A 27,370-nucleotide genomic window follows, 5' to 3' on the forward strand; every position below is an offset into this window, starting at 1 on the left:
TGTGATCTCCAAATTGTTGAGTAATGTTTATGTCGAATGGTCGATGAGCACTGATACGTTTTATCTATACTTTCTATTCATATGACAAGGATTAAAAAGGATTTGCCAGTGGACTTGTGTCACGATCGTCAAAGGGAGATTGAGAGGACCAAGGCGCAGCTCGTGAAAAGTACATCCTCTTTATTTACGAAAGAAGACGAAAACGAAACAAACACTATACAACTAAACAAAACAACAAAACAGACGACCGTGAAGCTATACAAACATAAGTGCTGACACTAAACACTTAGACATAGACAATTACCCACAAATGCATGATGCCCATGGCTGCCTTAAATATGGCTCCCAATCAGAGACAAATGAAAGACATCTGTCTCTGATTGAGAACCACTCAGGCAACCATAGACATACCTAGACACATTCACTCAACCATAGAAATTCCTAGAAACATTCACTCAACACAAACCCATACACTACACCCAACACCCCCTTTACCATATAACCACCCAAAAACGACAAAACACAAACATTCCCCATGTCACACCCTGACCTAACTAAAATAATAAAGAAAACAAAGAATACTAAGGCCAGGGCGTGACAACTTGATTCATGATGATGACTACTAGCTAAAATTGTGAAAGTAAGATGTTAACATTATCAGTCCAGTCAAAGCTACTGTACATATAACGTGATTTGACATCATTTCTGTGGCCAATGACCTTGAGCCTTCTTGGAAGGGCACTTGTAATACAGCTCTATGGCAGGACCCAAAGGGCTGAAATGTTGGATGTCTACCCTTACTAAGGACTAAAGCTTGGTGATTGCGTAAGGTCCCCATGAGTGACAGAACACTGAGCCAATCACAGCGCAATGCTCCTATTTTTTGCTGGTCCGCCCCACCACCACAGAAAGCACTGAGCTAGGCTGAAACACCTGCATTTTGGAGCTGCCTTACTCAAGAAAGCAAAAAAGAGACCATGTTTGTATGTGGCTTTATTAATTAACTCAATTATATGTATTATTTTTACATTGTTTGTAAACTGATATGTGACACGTATTAATGCAAAAATAACATGCAAAACAAGAAAGCCCCCCCCCCAATTTATTTTAATATATATATATATATATATATATTTTTGTATTGTTTTTTTGCTAAAAATGTGGGTCTCAAAAAAGCCCCACCTGCCCTGAATGGTGAGCCGCCACTGAATACAACAACAATTAGCATAAAAAAACTCTATATTTTAATGATAACTCAAAGCAATATTATACAAAAGGTTTCTTAACACAGGAGTATTGACATGAGAGGACTGTGAAACAAAAGATCTCTACAGAAGTTTGTGTACACTACATACAGTGGCAAAAGGGGATCAGGGAAGATACTTTCTCTCCTAACAACCAAAGGACCAATAATGATAGAAAATCGATACTGACCATCCCTTTGTACAATATTAATTGTTCTCTCCTTTCCTATAAGCCCCCCCCCTTTGAAATCTATTATCCAGGTACTCTATGGGACCTTAAATGTTGAGGCACTCATTTTTACAGACTGCAATAAATACACAGTTCTATATTTTATATTACATACACAAAAGGTTTTGAGTTTACATGAAGTAGCCTAAAACATATGCATTTACATTGTAGTCACATACACTCACCGGACAGTTTATTAGGTACACCCATCTAGTTCCGGGTCAGACCCCCTTTGCCTCCAGAACAGCCTGAATTATTTGGGACATGGATTCTACAAGTCAAAAACGTTCCACAGGGGTGTTGGTTCATGCTGACGCGATGGCATCACGTAGTTGCTGCAGTTTAGACTTTGATACACCACCGCCACCAGCCTGTATTGTTGACACCAGGCAGGATGGGTCGTGGGCGCCCGTTTCTGAGATACTGGATCTGGTGTGCCATGCTCAAAGTCGCTTAGGTCACTCGTTTAGCCCATTCTAACGTTCAATCGAACATTCATTGTATGCGTTGATGCCTGTCTGCCTGCTTTATATAGCAAGCCACCGCCACGTGACTAGGAGCGATCCATTTTCGTGAACGGGGTGGTGTACCTAATAAACTGACTGGTGAGTGTATATGGGCACCTTGTAATTAAAGTGTTACATACTTGTAACTGTATAACAAACCAGTATAACAGCTGTAAGTACCATGTAACAACCATGTCATTACAAAGGTTTTAGGCCACTCAATATGAAGTGGGACCTAAAAAGTATTGACATTACTCTTGAGCTCCAGGCTTTCTCTTGACTCCTGCATGTGATAATAATGGCTTGATTCAATCTTCTTACAGGAAGAGACAACCACACACCAACTGCCCCTTCCACACATTCAGAACTCACATGCAGTCAGGCATTACAGTGATGCAGTTGAAACACTGAACACTCCAGATGCAGTTCTGGGTGAGTAGGAGCAGTGTAGAGTAGTAACAGAGTAGCTCTGATCCCCAAATGAGACATGAGCTCCCCACTGGTTTAAACCAGTTCAGGTTCTTTCAATCGCATTCATTCTCCGCCTGTCTGCCTCTCTGATGTCTGTTTAGAGCTTTGCAATATTGTTTCAACTGGGCCCTCACATTAGCTTGGGACAGACAGCTGTAGTTGCGTCCCATATTTCAGCCCCTTTTCAGGTGTCCAGATTTGTATATTTTTTCTGTCAATTTGTCAGCAAGACGCATCAATTAATTCAGGCTACAAGAGTGTAGGCTTCCTGACAATCGCTGAATGTCATCACACTTTTTGGTGGTATGTAACAGATGTCTCTTTCCCTTCATGAAACGGCGGGTGCACTGTTGGAAGCTAGAATTGTTTTGTGGACAAAAGTGCACAGGTAGCTTCCTTTTTGAAGTGATTTGTTTGAGAATCAGATGAACGCATCATGACTGTTTGTGTTCATGCCACATTAAAAGGTAATAATGTTTACCATTACAATACAGCTTTACTATTAGTCCACCAAAAAATGTTTAGGACGTCGCGTAAAAAAAATGGAGACCCCCTTAATGTCACAATATAATTCGTACTCTGGGGAAATAATACTTTTCACATGTAGGCTACATTAATTGGTTTCAGTGATCATTGTGTTCACAACCTAAAGAGGTTGTGTGCATATACTGTAGCACAGGAGGTTGGTAGCACCTTAATTGGGGAGGACGGGCTCGTGGTAATGGCTGGAGTAGAATTAGTGGAATGGTATCAAATACATCAAACATGGTTTCCTTGTGTTTGATGCCATTCCATTCACTCCGTTCCAGCCATTTATATGAGCCGGCCTCCCCTAAGCAGCCTCCACTGCACTGCAGGTTTACACTCCAAGTTTCTTGTCACGAGCAAGACATCACATCCAGGCAAAGGGGACATTCTCACAATTTCAACTATGTGCTGCTCTTCAAGCAATTGCATAATGTGACAGAAATTACATTGTCATCAGACCATACTAAAAAAAGACATTCAAAATGGCATAACAATTCCCTTGTTGGTGTTTATGCAACACAAACCAGTTTTTCCAAAACCAGTCATATAAAACATTTATTTCAATTCAGCCAATTTCCAAAAAGGGATTTCACCTCGCCCATTTGCTGCCTCTTCTTGTCCTTCAGAGAAAACATCAGCTACACTTTGAATGTGTAGAATACATCATAAAGCTTACACTAAAAACAGAGGTTATTCTACCTCATCAAGTTCTTCAGTCAAGGGGAAATAGAGGGACTGATCTGTACTTAAAATCTTAGTGCTAAAGAGGAAAGGGAGTGGATATGAAGCATAGGGAGGTTGGAGGAGAGTCAGGAGACACTCCCAACTATCACAATCCAGACCTGAGTCTGCCAGCTGAATGAGTTGTGACCAGCCCCTCAACCACCTCAACCACTTGGTCTCTCACTTAGTCACTTAGTCTCTCAGCGGGGAAAGAGGACTCTTCATTCAGAGTGGCCCATCGCAATAAAACTCGTTCTCCTAGAAGTAGATGTTTGGCTGAGACAGTTTAGTCATCGGGAACGGAGTGTCCCGGCCGCCGTTCTGCGCTACGTTGCTGTTGGGCGTGCTGCTGAGCTTGGCCTTCTTCAGGCTGTAGCGGCCCATCTTGTTGTTCTTGTAGTAGATGGAGTAGATGAAGACGAAGATGACCGAGATGACCACGACCATGAAGGCCACGAAGCCCGCTATGAGGGGCAGGTAGTCCTCTGTGACGAGAGAGACATAACAACAAACACCCATTAATGCATCACACTCTTAACGTTCTGGCGCCACCTCAGACTGAACCATTTTCACCATCAAATAGAGAAGCATCAATACACTGATTTATCCTACTTCATCCAACAGGAAAGAATAAGCACGTATCACTTAACATAATATTACATGATCCCACCAGTCAGAGTAGATCTACAACATACCCTAAGAGTGGGGACATTGCTCAACTTTAACCTTGAAATAGTCTTCTACAAGGCAACAGTCAGTACTGAGCTAAACTGCCAAATATTCAACAACTTTACCCAACACTCTTCAATGAATGATGGATGATGCTCAGTTCTACCTAGCCTCACCAGGTGCCCTTCCCAAGGAGGTTGTTTAATGCGTGATCTTATATGTGCACAAAAATATACTGTCCCCTCATCATCTCATGTTTTGCAGCTTTGGTTCAAACTCCCTCACACAACAGAGATGTACTACATGTATCTGACTACAGAATGTGGCAGGAGGAGAGCAGTTCAGAAACCAGTAACAAAGAGGTATTGGATTGGTCAACGGGTAAAGGACATGTGAGAAAAACTGCATTGTTAAAAGTTAATAATATAATTTGTTCAGAGAACATTAATCAGTCAACCAAAGAATAGCAGACACAGAGAGAGAAAGAAGACCAGAGAGATGGGGGGAAGCAGACCAGCAAGAAGAAAACGTCCTACAAGACTTTCATAAACAGTAAATAATGGGTTAAAAAAGGGTTTAATACAATTTAATAAAGGTTACCATTTAAAACCACCTCTACCACAATGAAGCTCGTCCCCACATCGTTGGTGGCGGTGCAGTTGTAGAACCCTGCCTCAAAGACAGTCAGGTTGCCTCCCGCCTGACTGACAGGCTTCGATGGGTCATAGAGCCACTGTATCCTGGGCTGTGGGTAACCTTCAGCCTCACACACTAACTCCTCAGGATAGCCCCTGAACACAGGTATCCTCACTGGCAGTCGAGATGCATTGATGCATGGCTTATCTTAGAGAGAGGGAGGGAGGAAAAAGGCAGGTGGTGAAAATATGACAACACATTTCTTGAATGAATTACTGCAGTGAAGGAAACAAACACAATTGTAAGTTTTATTATTTTCTTCTAACATTAAAAGTCAGTGGAGTGAGACTTCACAGTAGAACATTAGGCAATTATGGAATGTGCTTCGAGACAATAAATTATCACACCTTATACAACATTAGCATGGTTTGTATATATGAACAGTTCTCAGAAACTCACAGTGCACAGTAATGTTGAGAGGTTCTGATGTCACTGTAGGATGGGGTTGTTGTCCCTCTGGTCCCAGGTCCAGTTCTGCTCTACATCTATACTGAGCTCCATCATCATCTCTACTGGGGATGATCATCAGAGTAGCTGACACATTCACTGGTGTCTTACTGACGTTACTGTAAGTTACATTATCTAAGAGTTCATTCCCTTTGTACCACTTCACAACCAGGTTCTGTTGAGGAGCGATGTTCTGGATGTCACACTGCAGCTGGTACTCTGTCCCCTCCACCATGGGACCAGAGTGTCTCAGAACAGAGATGGAGACGCTGTCTGGAGTCTCTGTAGAGGAGGTCAACAATGTAAAAAACCCTCAATGCTGATATACAGTTAAATAGAAACATACCTTTCTGGTTCACAAGGAGGAAAATACTCACTGTAGAGAATGACTGGAAGTACTTTTGAGGATTGTTTGCCGTCATTGAGAGTGATGTAGCATTTAGGTTCTATTGTCCAATCAGTAAGGTCATCCACAGTCCAGGTGACAACGTTGACATCTTGTTCTAAACCTGTACCTCCCAATGTGGCCTCCCAGCCCATCCCCTCATGGTCTGTGGATGATGTGCTGCAGTTGACTGAGACTGAGTCTCCATATCTCACCACCACTCTGGGAGGGTTGAGCTCAAGAGGAAAGGTATTTACTGTAAAAACATACAAGAATGAAGACATCAATGTGAAATCCACATCAAATATAAACTGTTCTGCCTTGTGAGATAAGTGAGGGTTAATTAAATAATGTGAGCACAGAGATGAGCTGGAAAAGACCTTTTTGCTTGACTGTTGCTGGGAGGGTGGTCATAGTTCCTGGAGTTGAGGGTGCTGTGGAGAACATGGTTGGGTGTTGTTGTGGAGGTACATCTACTAGGACATGTATCTGCTTGGTGATGGAGCCCAGTCTATTTGTGACTGTGCAGTTGTAAGTTGCATTAGCTGTTACTCTGGAGATATAGAGAGTACGCAGGTGCCCCACAGTGGTCTCATTGGCATTTCCCTCTGCAGTGTTGTTGGTCCACCTCAGCTCAGGAGGAGGGTTCCCCTCAGCACTGCAGTCCAGAGACACATCACTGCCTGCACTCACCTCCACTGTGTCATTCCCTGGAAGGAACTCAGGAGCGTCTGAGGAGAAAAGGAGGTGCTTTTAGACAGTTTTAAACGTATACAGTCGTAGAACTTCCCTCCTGGTCAGGGGTAAAGAGGCAAGATCGAGTATTGATGAACTCACAGTGCACAGTAATGTTGAGAGGTTCTGATGTCACTGTAGGATGGGGTTGTTGTCCCTCTGGTCCCAGGTCCAGTTCTGCTCTACAGCTATACTGAGCTCCATCATCATCTCTACTGGGGCTGATCATCAGAGTAGGTGACACATCCACTGGTGTCTTACTGACGTTACTGTAAGTTACATTATCTAAGAGTTCATTCCCTTTGTACCACTTCACAACCAGGTTCTGTTGAGGAGCGATGTTCTGGATGTCACACTGCAGCTGGTACTCTGTCCCCTCCACCATGGGACCAGAGTGTCTCAGAACAGAGATGGAGACGCTGTCTGGAGTCTCTGTAGAGGAGGTCAACAATGTAAAAAACCCTCAATGCTGATATACAGTTAAATAGAAACATACCTTTCTGATTCACAAGGAGGAAAATACTCACTGTAGAGAATGACTGGAAGTACTTTTGAGGATTGTTTGCCGTCATTGAGAGTGATGTAGCATTTAGGTTCTATTGTCCAATCAGTAAGGTCATCCACAGTCCAGGTGACAACGTTGACATCTTGTTCTAAACCTGTACCTCCGAATGTGGCCTCCCAGCCCATCCCCTCATGGTCTGTGGATGATGTGTTGCAGTTGACTGAGACTGAGTCTCCATATCTCACCACCACTGTGGGAGGGTTGAGCTCAAGAGGAAAGGAGGCATGTGTGGGACCACCTACAGGTCAGAGCACATGACATGTGAACAACATGGCAATGATTACATGCAACCATAAAATAACACTGACATCACAATACAATGGCATGTGTAGGACCACCTACAGGTCAGACCACATGACAGAGACCATAATCAGCTAATTTGCATTCTCAAGCAGACATACTGTAGCTTTAAACAAAAATTATCCTATGTCTAGGCCTAGAATGCAGAATGGTAAACTAAAAAGAGGTTACAATTAGTTGCCTTTTTCAGAAGGCAGTTGCTAATCGGTAATTTAAATATAGGAAATACATTTTATAACGTATTATATTGGACAAAGACATAACCATTGACACACAAAAAAAAAAGAAGACATTTTGTGTCATATGTCACATCATCTTCACTGCGAGCATACAGATTTTATTCGCTACTACATTGCCCTCTCCTGGTTATTCCAAAACGTGTTATTGGTTCTTAGTTTATCTCTCTGACCACTATGAATTACGATCCAGTTATTGTGGATTTTATTGCGAACCAAGGCGGCTATTTTTCTTATCCCTCTTAACTGGAATGTCAAATATTTTAGCGTTATCTGTGTTCCTATTCTGCTTGAAATTCGTAAATGTTTCAATACCGGTATAACAAAACTAACTACCTGCCATCCAGAGTAGAAGTACGGGAAACCCAAGAAAAATCCGACTAAATATTATTTCACACATTTGATATTAAACTAATATTTTATTCCCAGAAAGACGTAGAAAAATGTAGGTATTCCTTGCGATCAGCGTCTGATGTCCAAGTGTCCAGTCCCCACATGCATACTACAGCCCAACTCTTCAACAGGCGCCGCGGTCAGTTGTGTCACGTTATATTTTGGCTCTGTATTGAATTACAAGAACAGGACCGGGAAATAGTGAGAAATCACGTGCTCTTTACTGGAAGGATTTCAGCCATCAAGCGCAAGAAACCGATCAATATAAACTTTGGGAATTTCCATGGAACAGGACCCGGCACCTCGTTTGGACTGTGTCATTCCGGAACCCATTTTCCATGATGCGGTAGCTCTCTTGGCATTAACAATTATTTCCACTGTTTGTAATGTAACAATTATAATAAAAGCAATCAGAGTTCATTCAAGTTGCCTGCTCTGTATTTATCCTGCCCCCTAAAAAACGTAATGTGAAAACGTGCCTGATATTCTACAGTAAGAATTTATTCGAGTTGGGCCGGACGGGGTTTATGGTTTGCGAAACATTGTAGCGTCTACAGACCAACGCGTGGCCATTGCTGTGGTCGGAGAGAGAAGCGCGCCTGTATCTCATAGAACTAGATTTGACATTCACTTTGTGACCTCTCTCTGCTCTGATAGATACGAGCCTGCAACTGTCATCTCTCCAGCGTTGCTCTTAATCATTTATTTCACCGCTGATAAATTGAAATACTTTGGCAACATTATATAATTACTGTTGTCTGTTCAGAAATAAATGAAACAATTCAGAAAACACCAGTAGTAGGCTTATCATTTATCCAAAGAGGATCAATCGTTTTTATTTATTTTTTATAGACTAGTTGTGGATTGTGTGTAGCCCAATCACAAGGCATGCCTATAGTCATGGAACTAAAAAGATTGATGGAAAATGACAAGATAGTTACACGGAGTGGAACAGGGGAACCCAAGAGCAGACTCAGATGAGGAGACTGGGATGAAGTAACCAAGGTATTTATTGAAACACAGGGGGAAGATGGTGTCCAGGCCAGGGGAAGCTCGGGTGGGTTGCAGGAAACCAGGTGCGGAGGCTGAGGCTGAGGCTGGAGCGAGAGGGGTTGGGACAGGGTAAGCAGGTCTGTAGGGGAATCCAAAGGAGTAGTAGAGTGGGGAATCCAGGACAGAGTAGCAGAATGACGAGACGTGGAACTGGAGACAAGGACCAGAGTCAGAGCGGGCAGAACTGTAGCGGAGAGGAAAACAGCGTCAGGCAAGGAAAACAGGCACAACAGGCTCTAACAGTAACAAACGGCGAGAAGCGTAGACTGACTGAGCAGAGATTACAATCTGGCAGAGTGGAAGTGGCAGGGCTGAGTATTTGTAGAGGTTTTGATTATGGAACAGGTTGCAGCTGGTGGGGATCTGCTCTGACTCCAGCACACCTGTCTCCGCCCACACAATCACACACACACACAGGGAGAGAGTACTGGGGGAGTGGCGGCAAGTCAAGGAGACACAGGATGAGCAGTGGAGGGCTTGGCAGGAGCAGATGTAACAAATATAGAGATTTAAATAGCAATATAATTTTTTTGCTGAAAGGCTATATGCCTAATCATCTCAGGTCACCAGCTCACAGATTGACACCCACTCAACAGCATTAGGCAATGTGATGCAGTGTTTGTGTTCTTCCATTTTAAACAACATTAACAGTTCCATCAAATTTACATAATAAGTTATTTGTCTTTTAATTTTGTTGTGTATATTATTTATTTCAGGGGAACAGTTGCTCAATTGATTGCATCTATTTAATTTCAGAATATTTACATTCATATTTTTATTATAATTTTTCATAGTGTTGACATTAGCACAGTAGGGCGGAATCTCTGTGCATTCCAGAATGACCTGTTATTTCCAGTTTCTCTCTGCAGTTTCCTGTCTATTTATGAGACTCGTGGAAAGTACTAAATATCTTGATCATGTGATGTGTGCTCTGGTAGAGTTGATGCAGAACTGAGTGGTGAAGTGGTGATGATATAATCAGATGAGGGGGAGGTAGTGGGCGGTGGGATGGCTCCATCCACAAATAACATCTCTGTTGGCTTAGACAGTTAGAATAGAGATGTGGAGAACACAGAAATGCCTCACTATCTTAGACACTAAACAGGCTTTATAGCAACTCACAGGTGGGCAAGTGCAGGTGGGAAGAAACTGAAGAGCTCCGTCCAATCTGAAGGCGGATCTGCTACTCGTCTGAATAGGACCCTCAGTCTAGTCACAGTAGCAGTCTGGACTAATATAATGGAATTATTTAGCTAAAGCTCTAGCCTTTTAGAGGATTTCTTAGCCCTACATCCTCCATCAGCCCAGGTCTGGTCTGTGTTTATAAGATACGGTGAGGATAAGTCATACCAGGGGATCAGAACAAGGAGTATTTACAAAATACCAGCTGCTGCTATTTCTAAGCAGAGCTCTAGACTTGAGTTAGGGTCAGAGGCTGTTCTAACTAGTTGTCAGAGGAAGGGGAGGCGAAGGGAGAGGAGAGACAAAGTGATATACAGGGGAGGACTGGACTCCCCATAAGAACAAACAGTGTCTTCTTGTTACAAAACAAGCATTTGAATTCCAGTCATGTCTCCGACACGCTCACTATTCAATAGTGCTCTCATACTGTAGTGCTCTCAAGACATTCTGAGTCTGTGTTATATGTCCTGCATCCACATGTAAAGTTTCTATTCAATGTCCAAAAACGCTATAGAAAGTTCATACACAGACACTCAATGTGAACAATAGTGTTCAATGTAAATGGATAGATCAAAGATATTGTTATTGACCACCAGCCAAAAGGAAACTTTAATCTCCACTCAGGGGCTCCGCGCATCTAAGCAACAAGGTCAAAGGCAAAGTAAATAGTTGCCAAATGGGACAGACATTTTCAGAGCTGTAACTGAGGAAACCAAAACTCAGTTTTCCCCTCGCTCCCCTTTGTCAGCCCTGTGTATGTTTTGATACTTTTCCACCAGAGATCCTGTGGCTACCCTGTACGTTAAAGCAGAGAGACCTGGAGGGAGTTGACACGTTGCATGTTGGGTCAGACCTCAAACATTTCAGTTTCCTGTGGATCAAACATTTCAGTTTCCTGTGGATCAAACATGTCAGTTTCCTGTGGATCGGAGGTTCAGTTTCCTGTGGGTCGAAGGTTCAGTTTGCACCTCAGTGTACTCCGATGTTTCAGAGAGCGACATGTCAAACAAATGCAAATATACTAGAGGATATGAAACACAGTAGCTGTTCATCCCACAGATGACTTCCCCTTAACATGATTCTTTCATTGCTTTTTTAGCAACTTTGACACCAGAACACGTGGCAACAGTGCAGCATTTGCAGGACAGTATACCCCTGCTGGCAACATAAAAAGAACAGAGAATGCACCAGACAAATGAATACACTAACACAGAGGAAAACAGTACAGTGTGTTCAAGAAGGTAGAAATTTGGGTAAAAGGAAAATGTTGGCACCCTCTTACACTGTTTCTGAAATGTAGAATGTGGCCCCTTGTCCCTTGTGTCCCTCTTACAGTGTATTCATCTATTCACCCTTCGGCAGGCATATCACATTCCATTTCTCTCTCCTCACTGTTTCATTGCTCTCTGTGCACCTCAGTGTGTAGATGTGTGTGTGGGTGCGTGCGTGTGCGTGCGTGTGTGCGCACAGTCAGTGTGTGTCCCACTCCAAGGCCAGCCTCTGATAGCTTTGTAATGCCTTGATACAGGACACTGATGGCGTGACCTTGTACCCTGTTGACAAACTAAAGACCACGTCAGCTTTGGTGACCAGACTGTATTTTCTCACACTTCTGAGTACAGTCAACAGTCTCGTTGTTAACACAGTTCAGTAAGCTGTTTGAAAGTGTGATAGATAGCAAGTAAAAAATGGTTACATTTTGTGGAGCACATTAAAACAATCTGGTTGTTGTTCGTTTGATCCCTGACGCAAACCTCTGAAATATGATTATGTAGAATACATGAGCTCAACAAACGCCCCTCTGTGTCTACGCATTCTTCATGGGGATACTGGAATTTAGAAGCCATTCCCATATCTTGCCAATTAGAATAAGGATGAGTAAGTGGGTTGGGTACTCTCTGGGTAGCGGGTATTTTCCCAAACAGTATTTAGAGCTTTTGAAAGGGGGTTTCTAACTAAACACTCACAAGGATGATTCAGGGTCTGAGTTTTAGAAAGATAAAACAACCCTGACCTGTCAGCTGCCCCAGACTGGTCTCATAGACTAGACGTAACATAGTTAACGTCAAATCCAGGACACTCAAATTAGCCTGATATGTTATGTTTGGTACGGTTACATAAGATTGTAGGTTACTTATGACAAAAATGAAAGGATGGTAGGTGGGCGTGTAACGCGAACGTCTAGCAACCCAAAGGTTGTGCGTTCGAATCTCATCACAGAAAACTTTTGCTAATTAGCAACTTTGCATCAACTTACTACTTTTTAGCATGTTATTTAACCCTTCCCCTAACCCTAACCTTAAAACCCTTTAACCTAACTCCTAACCTTGACCCTAACCTTAAGCCCTAACCCGTAGAGCTAGCCAATGTTAGTGTTAGCTGCCTAGCCATCTAGCTAGCATTGGATTGGAATTGGAATTCGTAACATTTAGAAAATGTGTAACATATTGTACGAATTGCATTTCGTGCATATTCTATGAATTGCAATTCGTAACATATCAAACTAATTGTAACGTGTAACCTATCATACGAAATGGATGATGGATGGTCCACAAATGAATACTTACCATACGAAACATAACATAGCATACTAAATGGAGTGTCTTGGATTTACATAGAGAATAATATGAAATCCTCTGAGACCAGGTTGCAGAACGATGGCTGCCCAGAGGACTATAACTACTTCCATAATGATTCTTGCCTGGAGACTCAAACTGAATTATTCCGCTGCTCTATGTTTGCTACATATAGTACTACATACAGAATTTTCAAAACGCCGCTTTTCCCACGTGTGTTACGACTCTGGCTCAACCCATTGGTTTCTGGAACCAATCAGACCAGTTAGAATGTGATAGCGTTCTAGAAATCGTTGAGGAGGTACTCAGATCCAGACTAATAACAGAGAAGAAACTAACGTCTGTGGGCGTATCATTTGACTGGAGCAAAGAGTTTGGGTAGCCAGGCAATAAGGATTAATGATGACAACAGAACTGCAGTCTCGATCATCTGCAATGGCGTGATCGATATCAGCTAATCCTAGCTCAGTCACATACATGAATGTCCAGTCGGCCTACATGATTCACATGGCCATATTCTTATTCAAATTTAACATGATTGCCATTAACATTTTTAAAAATGATTTTGTTCAAAGAAAAGTTAACCTGTAAATGTCATTTGACGTTGGTATGTCCTAGGGAGAGCACAAACGGCTGTTTTGGGCTTCTCTGACAGATTCGTCTTGGTAATAGTGAGGGGATGCTGACGTGAGCCTGACATACCCCCATCCTGAGTCTTATGGACTAGACAGGTTTGTCTGCTCCAATAAGGCATTTTCTTTTCATTGACCAGTTAAATTGTGAAATTTGGAAATAAACTTTTTTTTATATTGATTTGTAAATATTGTTATTTACAAAATACAATTGCACATCTGAACCACCATCCTCTTCTGTAAATAAAAGTCAACTTCTGCACCGGATTCTGTCTGACTCCTGAAACTCTTCTGCTCTTACGCTTGCTACAGGGTCCCTATTTCACAATGATGTAAACGTTTTCTCCTGATCAATCTTTCTCTATCACACGCCCCTCAGTGCTTATCTAAGTTAACAAACTTTCCTGGCCAAAACCAGTCACTTGTTTTCCCTGATTGGGTCCAATCTGGACTACATACTGTATGTGCTCTGAGAAAAGGTATACTCTAACTCCATACGAACTGTTCTGGGAAGGATCCAACTATCCAGATGTTGCCGTTCTTTGTTTGCCAATCATCATGAGGAGTAATTCATGGAAAATCACTCACGGAGAGCACAATGTTAGCCAACACAACGTTTGAGTATTATAAATTAAAGATTGTTTGGCTGCGTTAACACAGGCAGACCAATTCTGTTTTTTTTCTACTAGTGGGTCTTTTGAGCAATCAGATCAGCTCTTTTGACAATAATTGGGCAAAAAAATCAGAATTGGACTGCCTGTGTAAATGCAGCCATAGAGCATAAACTTGGTTCTGTCTGAACTTTTAAGAATACTCGTATCACATGCTGATAACTAGATGTGTTTTTAATCATGCAGTATACTAGAGTCACACTCCAGAAGGGTTTAGCCATTACTCCCCATATCCACTGTAATTTGGGTGGCCGTGGTTGTTAATTGCTCAATCATAGACTTCCCAGTCGGGATACTTAGAAGTCGTTATCAACGTTACTTCCACTTTTCCAGTCATCTTAAAAGAAAAAACATTCAACATATTAAGAAACACTGTACAGCAAAAATAGATGGGTGGGGAACTTTCTACACTCTAATGGACAATGGTCGAGGTACTTAAAACTTCTCTAGGGTAGGGGGCAGCATTCGGAATTTTGGATGAAATGCATGCCCAAATTAAACTGCCTGCTTCTCGGGCCCAGAAGATATGATATGCATATAACTGGTAGATTTGGATAGAAAACACTCTACAGTTTCCAAAACTGTTAAAATAGTGTCTGTGAGTATAACAGAACTGATTTGGCAGGTGAAAACCTGAGAAAAATCCATTCAGGAAGTTTTTTTGGGGGGGGTTTTGTAGTTTTCTATTCAATGCCATTACAGTATCCATTGACTTAGGACTCAATTTGCAATTTCTATGCCTTCCACTAGATGTCAACAGTCTTTAGAAATCGTTTCAGCCTTGTATTCTGAAAAATTAGGAAGTAAGAGCAGTCTGAATGAGTGGACCCTAAAGTGTCACAGAGCTTTTTCATGTGCGAGACCGAGAGAGTGCCTTTCTTGTTTACCTTTTAAATTGACGACGTTATTGTCCGGTTGAAATATTATCGATTATTTAGGCTAAAAACAACCTGAGGCTTGAATATAAACATCGTTTGACATGTTTCTATGAACTTTACGGATACAATTAGGATTTTTTTGTCTGCCTGTTTTGACTGCGTTTGAGCCTGTGGATGACTGAAGAAAACGCGCGAACAAAACTGAGGTTTTTGGATATAAAGAGACTTTATCGAACAAAGGGAACATTTATTGAGTAAATGAATGTCTGCTGAGTGCAACCATATGAAGATCATCAAAGGTAAGGGATTCATTTTATCTCTATTTCTGACTTGTGTAACAATTCTACTTGGCTGGTTACTGTTTGTAATGATTTGTCTAGTGGGCTATGTTCTCAAATAATCGTAAGGTATGCTTTCGCCATAAAGCATTTATTAAATCTGACACCGTGGTTGGATTCACAATAAGTTCATCTTTAAACCTATGTAAAATAAGTTTTGTTTTCTGAATTTTTATAATGAGTATTTCTGTATTTGAATTTGGCGCCCTGCAGTTTCACTGGCTGTTGACGAGGTGGGACGCCCGTCCCACATACCCAAGTGAGGTTAAGGAAATACAAGCAAAAGAACTGTCAGGAACCAGATAACAGACATGCCTATTTTACAAGGATATTGTAAGGACAGGAAGGTTAGGAGCCATGGAGCACAAAGAGTCTCCTCCAACCAGAGTCAAATCAGGAGTTGAGTCAAGAGCAGCAGAAACAGTCTAGTGATAGTTGATGACACTGACGGAGGATACAGCTCTCTTCCTGCTCTTATTTGTATCAGGGTCACTTAAGCCCAGTTGCTCTGGATAAGAGCGTCTGCTAAAAAATACATTTTTAAAAAAATAATTTATTTTTTTAAAGTAGTCAACAAGATACAGAATATGAATGAAAGGAAATAGAATTGAATTCAGTGAAATTCAATGAAATCCAAATACCTCTTCTATTAAGGTTAGGGTTAGATCTTCGACATCAACATCAAACATGTTGTTATATACATGTGTAACAGATGTCATCACACTTCGTAACTCTCTTGTGTTGTGTTTTCTTTTTAAAGGGCTGTCCAGCCAGCAATCCCAGTTGATTGAAGCAACTCAGGTGTGCAGCAACAACAGTATATTTGTCTCTTGCATGTCAATATCAGACTGGGTATTTTGTAATCAAACGTCATAACAATAACTAAAATAGTACAAAATACAATAAATGTAAGTACCTCTCGATAGACACATTAGATGTGCAGGAAAACAGTATTTTGATGGCTGTAGATTCGTGATTTGTCTGTTAGCATGGAAATAACTGAATTAGCAGGGAGCTGATGCGACCATTACAATTAGAGCATGCTAGCTAACTTGCTCTTACAGCAATAACATACAAAGCACATCCAAGGAAGCCCCCAACATTTAACAGGTACCATACACACAAAATGCTTTTATTCAGAATGTGACCTACCGCATGTCAATATCAGACTGGGAAGAATTGAAATTTGTGATCGCCCCCTTCCTTATTTCACTCTGTCATGCAGTTTAGTATTGTGGATTAACTATGTTGTTGATCCATCCTCAGCTTTCTCCTATCACAGCCATTAAACTCCGTAACTGTTATAAAATCACCATTGGCCTGATGGTGAAATCCTTGTGCGGTTTCGCTCCTCTCCGGCAACTGAGTAAGGAAGAACGCCTGTATCTTTGTTTTGACGATTAACCTGTACCCCTCAGTACCGGTACCCCCTGTACATAGCCTCGTTATTGTTATTTACATTTATTGTGTTACCTATTGATTGATTAGATTTTTATTTAGTAAATATTTTATTTACTCTATTTCTTGAACTGCATTGTTGGTTAATTAAGGGCTTGTAAGTAAGCATTTCACGTTAAGGTCTACCTACACCTGTTGTATTCGGCACATGTGACAAATAACATTTGACTGGGTGTATTGAAAAACCATCCTAAACGTAATTGATAACTTCACCATGCTCAAAGGGATATTCAGTGTCTGCTTCTTTTTTTTACGCATCTATCACTAGGTGCCGTTCTTTGCGAGGCATTGGAAAACTACTAGACTGAGGGAACTTACAGATAACTTATGTGTAAATTCAGGCTGTAACACAACAAAAAGTGGAAAAAGTCAAGGGGTGTGAATACTTTCTAAAAGCACTGTATAAGGTATTGTCTAATATACAGTAACTGCATTGCTTGTCGAAAAAATAGAATTGGCTAATCTTATCACTAAGGAGTAAATTAACATTGTTTTCAGAGGAAGTGAGTGATATATTCCTTGGTATGAGGAAGTGTGACCTGTCAGTGTCACGTTCTGACCTTTATTTCCTTTGTTTTGTCTTTATTTAGTATGGTCAGGGCGTGAGTTGGGATGGGCAGTCTATGTTTGTATTTCTATGTTTTCCTATTTCTGTGTTTGGCCTGATATGGTTCTCAATTAGAGGCAGTTGTTTTGTGTTGTCTCTGATTGGGAATCATATTTAGGTAGCCTGTTTTGTGTTGGGTTTTGTGGGTGGTTGTTTTCAGTCTTTGTGTGTCTGCACCAGATAGAACTGTTTCGGTTGTCACTTTTGTTGTTTTGTATTTTGAGTGTTCACCTTTATTAAAGTAAGATGAACAATTACCACGCTGCGCATTGGTCCTCCGATCCTTCTAACTTATCCTCCTCAGACGAGGAAGACGACAGCCGTTACAGTTAGATTCAATAAAACTCTCTCATGTTCTATGACAGTGGAATTTCTTTGAATTGCATTGAATTAAATACTACTCCCTGTCACTCAAACTCTAATTCTAATTCTACATCCTGCGGGTCATCAATTCGAATTTCAACTCATGAGTTGAATGGGAGTCAATTCCAAAATTCTGAATTGAGCCCCACCCTGATTCCTATAATTGAATGATCTCCTCCTGTATGTCCATCTTTCTGGATCCATCCTGAATGTGTCCCTTTCCCCTTACTTTTTGTGTTTGTCTTTTGGTCTTGTTCAGCAAGTTTCTATATTGTCTGAGCCTGTTTCCCTCTTTCTCCTTCACTTTCAGCATGTATGTGGTAAACCAATAAGGACCTGAGTTTCACAGGGAGAAAATATTTCATAATGTTACACTTCAGCCCCCGTTCCCCAATTCAGATTGGGCTGCCATGAATATGAACAGCAGTATTATGGGTGGGAACTAGAGGGGCTGGCCCGCCCTACCGTACGTCCTTGCCGTCCAAATAAAATATTGAAATATTGATTCTTTATTTGACCGAGACACGCCAGACAGAAAGACGCATCAATCTCAGATAAATAATTTGAATGAGCAAAACAGCTCCCCTCTGTCACGATATGTGTAGACCATGTATCTGATGCTGTCTGGACAAAATGAGTATGGCATGACATCATTTTTCTGTCCAGACAGCATCAGATAGTGTCGAAGCAAGAAGGCTCACTCTTGCCAAAAATCTTTGCTCAATAAGCCCAAGACATTTCTATGGGCATAATATGCAGACCTAAGTTTGTTGCCTGCATTCCCGCCTTTGGGAAAACGACTAGCATTGTTAGGGCGGAGACATGAGCATCTCGTCATTATATACAGATCTCTGGTTTCAGCCACTTGCGAATTAGAAAGGAAAATTGGTGGGTTCATGGTGCACTGTTTGGATGCTGGCTTCCCCTAAAGTAAATTTATTGTTTGCCAACATTATATAATGACTCCTGTCTAAATAAAATGACTCAAATTAATTTACCTTTTCAGATGGGATTTTAAATGGGTGTCCTGACTCTCTGTGGTCACTAAAGATCCGATGGCACTTATTGTAAGAGTAGGTGAGTTAACACCGGTGTCCTGGCTAAATTCCCAATATGGCCCTCATACCATCATGGCCACCTAATCATCCCTAGTTTCCAATTGGCTCATTCATCTCCCCTGTAACTATTGCCCAGTTCGTTGCTGTAAATTAAAATGTGTTCTCATTCAATTTACGGGGTAAAATAAATAAAACAATTGTTAAAAATACATTTTGTCCTACGCCGAATTGTAGTTTAGAACAGCTTTTATTGAACTGCTACAGAACTAAAGAAATATGGAACCTGATGAGAAGTATTGATTTTGATGTATGTTTAAATCCTTTCACAGTGTTTTTGATACTAACATGGATGACAATCCTGAAGATCTATGGTGGACAATAATATACATTGTGAACAATAAGATTTGGAAGAGAAGATGTCTTCTGACTATAAAACAACTTTTTGTCACCTCAAACATTATTTTAAATAAATAAAAACGGAATTAAAAAGAAGAAAAAAGCTGGAGTATAAAAAACAAGTTGACGTACAAGAACTTCCTATTAAACATGTAAATCATGTTAAGTAGCCTAATAATGAACATATTGATGTGAAAACAGATTTGTATTTATTTGAACTAATCTGTTATGTTTGTAAAATGTGAGATCAAACTTCAATAAAGATTATTTGAAGAAAAAAAAGCAAAGGCTGGTGCTCTTGTTTAGTTGAATATTAACTTTTCGGTTTTCATCATTTAAAATAAGGTTTTAATAATTAATCACATTATTATTGAAGTGAAACTGTTCCACGAAAATGTGCATATCAAAATAATCATACACATGTGCAACACGCTGGTAAAACCTGACAAAACAAGACGAACTGCCAACAGACAAACAGAGAACACAGGTAAAAATACTCCCAGAGTGGCAGATCCCGAGTGGACAGCCATACCCTCTGCCCAAGATGGTAGCGGGGAACAGGGGTCCGGTGGCGGTCCGCCTGTCATTGGTACCTGGAGGTGGTCTTGAGAAGAGCGGCCCAGGCTCTCTTCCAGGTACGGAGACAGCGACGGACAAACATCTGGGCAGAAGGTGTGTTGACCTCTGCTTCTTGGTCCGGGAGGAGCGGGCCTGATAACCTAGGGAACACTCAAAAGGCGTGAAGCCCATAGCGGAACAGGGAAGGGTGTTGCGAGCATATTCCAACCACACAAGTTGCTGGCTCCAGGTGGTGGAATTAGTGGAGACGAGGCAGCGAAGAGTCTTCTCCAGGTCCTGATAGGCTCTCTCTGACTGGTCATTGGAATGGTGATGAAAACCAGAGGACAGGTTGGCCAACAACCCAATAAGGGTGCAGAACGACTTCCAGAACCGGGACGAGAACTGGGGACTGCGATCGGAGACCATGTCGACCGGCAGTTCATGGATCCGGAAGACGTGCTGCACCATGAGCTGGGCCGTCTCCTTAGCCGATGGCAACTTAGGAAGGGGAATAAAATGGGCTGCTTTGGAAAACCGATCCACCACCGTAAGGATGGTGGTGTTGCCATCAGACGGAGGGAGGCCCGTGATGTAAGTCCAAGGATATATGGGACCAGGGGCGGTGAGGGACAGGAAGTGGTTGAAGGAGGCCAGCCGGAGCTTGACGCTGAGTCTTGTTCTGGGTACACACAGTACAGGCAGCAACAAATGCAGAGACATCAGGAACTATGGTGGGCCACCAAAAACGTTGTCGGACAAAATCCGAGGTTCGACGGGAGCCAGGATGATAGGTGAGTCTTGGGAATATTCCCATTCCAGAACAGGAGCACGGGCAGAGTCCGGGACAAACATCTGGTCAGCTGGGCCCCCCCTGAGGTCCGGCTGGGAATTCTATGCCTTGCGGAACTGACTCTCGATTTTCCAGACAATAGCAGCCGCTAGACAGGAAGTAGGGAGGATGGTCTCGGGGTACGAGGGTGTAGTAGCGGGGCTGTACAGACGTGAAAGCGCGTCAAGCTTCACATTCTTGGACCCCGTGCGGTAGGAAATAGTGAAATAGAAGCGAGTTGGCAGCCCTCTGGGATTCCCGAGAGAACTCGGGTGACATCAGGTTTACTTGAACATGTAAACTTCGGGGGTCTCCAGGATTCCTCAGAGGCGAGGTGGGAATCGAGGGCGAGTGAGGGCGACAGGGCTCAGATTCCCTCTCCCTCCTACGTTCTTGTAGCCTCCCATCGATCTGGATGGTCAAGGCAATGAGGGAGACAAGGTCCATGGGCAGCTCCCGGGCTAAGAGCTCATCTTCGATCACCTCTGATAATCCGTGAAGGAACATGTCAAACAATGCTTCCGGGTCAAACACCTTACGTACTTCCGCCACAAACTCCTTCAGACTGGGGCAGACGGTGGACTGCTGCTCCCACATCGCCTTAGTCCAGGCGAGTGCCCTCCCGGACATCAGCGTAATGAGGTACGCTATCTTTGAGCAGTCCAAGGGGATTGAAGAAGGCTGCAGTTCAAAGATGAGGGAGCACTGGGAGAGAAAGGCCTGGCAGGTTCCAGAGTCTCCAGTGTAGCACTCCGGGGGAGGTAAGCAGGGTTCTCGGGAAACTGGGGTAGGCTGGGAAGAAACGCCACTGGTGGCAGGGTTGCTGAGGATGGGGATTACTGGTGTGGCCCGCTGCCTAGTAGGGAATCTGTGGTATTGCTCCAGCAATGTATTGAACGACTGGTCATGGCATTCTGCCAGGGTATGGAGTCCCTCCATAACTCCTCGTGTCATCCAATGGTGGCTCCTTGCTGGGAGACATCATTGTGGAGCTGGTCTGAGTCTGCTGGTTCAGTCATGGCTAGTTCGTACTAGCCATGACTGAACTAGCCCAGTTCTCAGATGATTTATTGTAAAAACGGGGCAGGCAAAGGGCAGGCAAAGAGCAGGTTGAGGACAGGCAGGGGTTCATGATCAGGTCAGAGTCAGGCAGGTACACGACGGCAGGCAGGCTCGGGGTCTGAGCGGGCAGAGGTTCGTAATCAGGTCAGAGTCCGGGAGGTACAGGACGGCAGGCAGGTTTGGGGTCAGGGCAGGCAGAATGGTCAGAACCGGGAAAACTAGGAATCGAGAAAAGGAAGACTGGAAAACACGCCGGTAAGACCTGACAAGACAAGATGAACTGGCAACAGACAAACAGAGAACACAGGTATAAATACACCAGGGATACATTGAGGAGACAGAGGAGACATTGAAAATTCTGGCCCTTCGGCTGCTGCCATAGAAGTGCCCATCCAAGAAGGCTCAAGGTCATTGGCCACTGATAAAATGATGTCAAATCGTTATATGTACAGTAGCTTTGATTGGACTGATCATGTCAACATCATACTTCCACAATCTTAGCTAGCAGTCATCATCATGAATCAAGTCGACAATCTACTGTCAAATCCTTCTTTTAATCCTTGTCATATGAAGAGAAATAATGAAGAGAAATTATAGACAAAACGTATCGGTGCTCATCGGTCATTGGACATAAACATTACACAATCAAGTTTGGAAGGAATCAGTGACAGTGGCTGTGTGGTCCCAAATCTAGGATTAAGGGGCTCTTTCCAAGTTTAAAATGAAAAACATTCAACATTGGCCATGCTGTCAAAGAAGCATGATTTGTGCCGCGATCTAAACAACTGTTAAATCGGAGGACCGCCGTGCCACCTTCCTGTTCAAGTGAGCCGGGCACAAAAATGTGAGTCCAAAAATGTATTTTATGCTGCTTCATAAATGATGTAATATACTAAGGAGATATGTATACTGTAACTAAGAAAGTAATACGAAGTGTATGTTGTGTGGTAAGATGTTAGTAGCCCATGTGCCTCACCCTAATAATTTGGTCTATTTACCCCTCTTAATTTCGCCTACTGTTCTACTGTAGCCTATAACCTGTTTTAGAGAAATGTAATCATTGAATATTGTAAGAGTGTAACAGACGTTTTCCTCCTCGTCTGAAGAGGAGCATGGATCGGACCAAAACGCAGCGTGGATGGAATACATATTTGTTTATTAATAATAACGAAGACGGAAAAACTCTTAAACAAACTACAAAACAATAAACGACGTGAACAGACCTGAACTTGTGAACATATAACATGAACGCACGAACAGGAAGGAACACACAAATGAAATAAACGAAACAAACGAAAACAGTCCCGGGTGGCACAAACACTGACACAGGAACAATCACCCACAAACAAACAGTGAGAACAGCCTACCTTAATATGGTTCTCAATCAGAGGAAACGTAAAACACCTGCCCCTGATTGAGAACCATATCAGGCTAATTGAACATGAACCCAACATAGAAACACATAACATAGAATGCCCACCCAGCTCACGTCCTGACCAACTAAACAAAGACAAAACAAAGGAAATAAGGTCAGGAACGTGACAAAGAGCTTTCATTGTCTGCTTATATGCCCCCTTTATTTATCTTACGGTTCTAACTCGGTGTACAGGGAGAGCACTGTAAGAATGACCCATGTTCTGAATTCTGTCGCTGTACATTTCAAAGGTGCTAAACAATTATTTTGACTAACATTATGTCCGTCTTTGCTGGCTCATTGTCTTAATCAAAATTACGGATTGCCTCTTATCCGCTTGTCGTCCCCATAGTTTGTACATCTCAATTGTCATTAGAAACCACATTTGTTTAACCTGTCTCGCCCAAGCGTTCCACTAGCGGAACTCCTCCCACATTCCACTGAAAAGGCAGAGCGCGAAATTCAAATTTTTTTTTTTTTAAATATTTAACTTTCACACATTAACAAGTCCAATACAGCAAATGAAAGATACACATCTTGTGAATCAGGTCAACATGTCCGATTTTTAAAATGTTTTATAGCGAAAACAGCACGTATATTTATGTTAGCTCACCACCAAATACAAAGAAGGACAGACATTTTTCACAGCACAGGTAGCATGCACAAAGCCAAACGAACTAACCAAGAACCAACCAAACTAACCAAGAAACAACTTCATCAGATGACAGTCTTATAACATGTTACACAATAAATCTATGTTTTGTTCGAAAAATGTGCATATTTGAGGTATAAATCAGTTTTACATTGCAGCTACCATCACAGCTACCATCAAAAATAGCACCGAAGCAGCCAGAGTAAATATAGAGACCAACGTGGAATACCTAAATACTCATCATAAAACATTTCTGAAAAATGCATTGTGTACAGAAATGAAAGACAAGCATCTTGTGAATCCAGCCAATATTTCAGATTTTTTAAGTATTTTACAGCGAAAACACAATATAGCATTATATTAGCTTACTACAATAGCCTACACACAACCGCATTCATTCATCAAGGCACGTTAGCGAAAGCAATAGGCACGTTAGCGTTAGCGAATAAACCAGCAAAAGATATCAATTTTCACTAACCTTCATAAACCTTCCTCAGATGACAGTCCTATAACATCAGGTTATACATACACTTATGTTTTGTTCGAAAATGTGCATATTTAGAGCTGAAATCAGTGGTTATCCATTATGCTAACGTAGCTTCTATTTCCCAGAATGTGCGGATATTTCTATTAGACTCTCACCTATTCTGACCAAATAGCAATTCATAAACATTACAAAAAAATACATGTTGTATAGGAAATGATAGTAACACTAGTTCTTAATGCAATCGTAGTGTTTTAGAATTCTAAAAATATCTTCATTACGACATAAGGCTTATGTTATAGCAAGAGAGTGGCCAAAACCGGGGTGCAAAACTACTAGTAAACAGTTTGACAGATATATGAAATAGCATCATAAAATGTTTCTTACTTTTGCTGATCTTCCATCAGAATGTTGGACAAGGGGTCCTTTGTCCAGAACAGTTGTTGTTTGGATTTAGAACATCGTTTTTCCCTCTTCAATTAGCCAGCACACTGGCCAAGTGGCTCGGAGCTCTCCTTTCTGAACAAAGGCACACAACGCAACACGCCTAACGTCCCGAATAAATTTCAAAAATCTAATAAAACTATATTGAAAAAACATACTTTACGATGATATGGTCACATGTATCAAATAAAATCAAAGCCGGAGATAGTAATCGGCTATAACAACAGCTATTCCGATGGCAAATCCAGAACCAACTTCGCGCCTTCCTGAAAACATAAAATGGGGGACACGTCATTCCAAGAGGACGTATTCCATCTCAGACCAAGATAATCACTCCATTTCTTCTCTCACTGCATCTTGACATCCTGGGGAAGGTGTATGACGTGCATGTATACTCATACGTGTCATGCCCATTTATAGGCAGGCCCTTGAACAGAGCATAATTTTCAGACTTTCCACTTCCTGGTCAGAAAGTGTGCTGCCAAATGAGTTCTGTTTTACTCACAGAAAAAATTAAAACGGTTTTAGAAACTAGAGAGTGTTTTCTATCCAATAGTAATAATAATATGCATATTGTACGAGCAAGAATAGAGTACGAGGCCGTTTAAATTGGTCACGTTTTTTCCCCAAAGTGTAAATAGCGCCCTCTATCCTCATCAGGCAAGTCACCCATATCAGCTATGTTTTTTTTAAATGCAGTAAATGAGGCTGAATGAACTGTTTCGCTGCCAGACAAGGCTCCGCTGATAGCCAGGTGTAGCGGTGGTAAGGGGTTTGGACTGCTGTTGGGACAGCTTTATGTAGGCCCTAACAGTTTGTGGGCACCGTTTGTCTCTGTTATAGTGCAATTAATGTATTATTTAGTGTTTGCCCCACCAAAATTTACATGCTAAAATCGCCTCTGATAACACCCACTAATTAGCAAGCGAGTGCACACAGGAAGTCCCGTGAAATAAACAGGCCGGCGTATAGAAACCAAATTGTCTTCCAACTGATTCATTCTGGAGCCGGCCCTGAATATGAATACATGTCTGGCACATCAGCATGAGGTAAGCATTGGCTCGATGAATCAGAGGCTCATTCACCCTTTCCCCTTTTCTTTTTCCTTTTAGTCTTCCCCTCTCTTATCTTATTATGTCCTCTCCTCCTCCTCCTTTGTCCTTTACTCTCTATTATCTATCTGTTCTTTCCTACCAGTTCTATAGAAGCCTGGATCTCCAGCTTTACACGAGGAGGGGTTGGGGAGGGGGGTAGTGATGGCTGTTGAGGGACAGGATATTACACCCCCCCCCCCCCCCCCCCATTGCCCTTCAGATTAATCACATGGTTTCCGGAAAGGGACCTTTCTCTCTCTGCTGAGTCATGGGAAAATGAACATTCCTGCATGAAGAATTTGCTCTCTTCCATGTAGGAGTTAGCCCTCCTCCCTTTTCTCCTCCCTCCTCTCCTCCTCACTGACAACAAGCAGATCCAGCCAGCACCTCCTGTGTGGTAGAGGAAGCGCTCCATCATAAACTGCAGCTGCTGGCTGACTGGCTCTTATCATGTATGTTATCATGTGACTGAATAAAGATAGACCCTGTAACTATGTGCGTGGGGGTGATATGTACGGCTGTGCCCAGAACAAAAATAGCCTGGGCTTTATCACGCCCATCAAGCCAAGGCAACTTCTAACAGGAGTCAAACTGCCTGACATCATACTGTGGTCATCTGGCAATGGTTAGTAGAAAGGTTGAATGGGAAGGTCCTGAATGATGGCAGCTCCAGCATGCAACTGTTGCTTGGCACTACTTAATTAAAACCTCTACAGAGTACCTAACCCGGATCCGGGAGCACCCCCCACACCCCCCACACTGATTAGCATCGCTAGCATAGCGTCACAATTAAATAGTAGCATCTAAATATCATTAAATCACAAGTCCAAGACACCCAATGAAAGACACAGATCTTGTGAATAAAACCACCATTTCAGATTTTTTAAATGTTTTACAGGGAAGACACAATATGTAAATCTATTAGCTAAACACGTTAGCAAAATGACACCATTTTCTTACTCCAACAGTTTCTTACTCCATCAGGTGCTATCACCAATTCGGCTAAACTAAGATATTGATAGCCACTAACCAACAAAAAAATTCTTAAGATGACAGTCTGATAACATATTTATGGTATAGCATAGTTTTTTTTTTTTAAATGTGCATTTTCCAGGTATAAATCACAGTTCTACATTGCAGCTGCAATCTGATATAGTGCTGATGCAGCTAGAACAATTACAGAGACCAACGTTATATAACTAATTACTTGTCTTAAAACATTTCAGAAAAAATACACAGCGTACAGACATTGAAAGCCCAACATCTGGTGAATCCAAACAATATTTCAGATTTTTTAAATGTTTTATAGCGAAAACAAAATGTATCGCTAATTAGCATAACCAGGCCAGCCAGAACCGGCTGGACGCGCCCGACCAGTTCACATGCACGACAGATATATGAAATAACATCGTAAATTGGGTCTTACTATTGCTGGTCTTTCATCAGAATGTTGATCAAGGTGTCCTTAGTCCTGATGAGTCGTTCAATCCA

The 27,370-nt window shown here is 42.0% G+C and overlaps 1 protein-coding gene across 1 annotated transcript; it reads right to left on the minus strand.

Moving 5' to 3' along the window:
- Positions 1-980: 980 nt before the first annotated feature.
- On the minus strand, positions 981-8,593 carry LOC129833137 (vascular cell adhesion protein 1-like). Its single transcript, XM_055897463.1, has 8 exons — positions 8,071-8,593; positions 7,161-7,436; positions 6,736-7,065; positions 6,279-6,629; positions 5,891-6,154; positions 5,466-5,795; positions 4,971-5,213; positions 981-4,186 (listed from the first exon to the last, which is right to left on the minus strand). Exons 1-8 carry the CDS (start codon positions 8,132-8,134, stop codon positions 3,960-3,962), a joined length of 2,085 nt encoding a protein of 694 aa, XP_055753438.1. The 5' UTR covers positions 8,135-8,593; the 3' UTR covers positions 981-3,959.
- Positions 8,594-27,370: the final 18,777 nt, after the last annotated feature.

Source organism: Salvelinus fontinalis, chromosome 34, assembly GCF_029448725.1.
Source record: "Salvelinus fontinalis isolate EN_2023a chromosome 34, ASM2944872v1, whole genome shotgun sequence".
NCBI classification, from domain to species: Eukaryota; Metazoa; Chordata; class Actinopteri; order Salmoniformes; family Salmonidae; genus Salvelinus; species Salvelinus fontinalis.

Excerpts from the sequence above, each read along its gene's own strand:
- LOC129833137 (XM_055897463.1), bottom strand. The coding sequence starts at position 8,134 with ATGTGTGAAATAATATTTAGTCGGATTTTTCTTGGGTTTCCCGTACTT. Across the intron at positions 7,066-7,160 it reads ACTTCCAGTCATTCTCTACA|AGACTCCAGACAGCGTCTCC; the intron begins GTGAGTATTTTC and ends CCTCCTCTACAG. Across the intron at positions 5,796-5,890 it reads ACTTCCAGTCATTCTCTACA|AGACTCCAGACAGCGTCTCC; the intron begins GTGAGTATTTTC and ends CCTCCTCTACAG.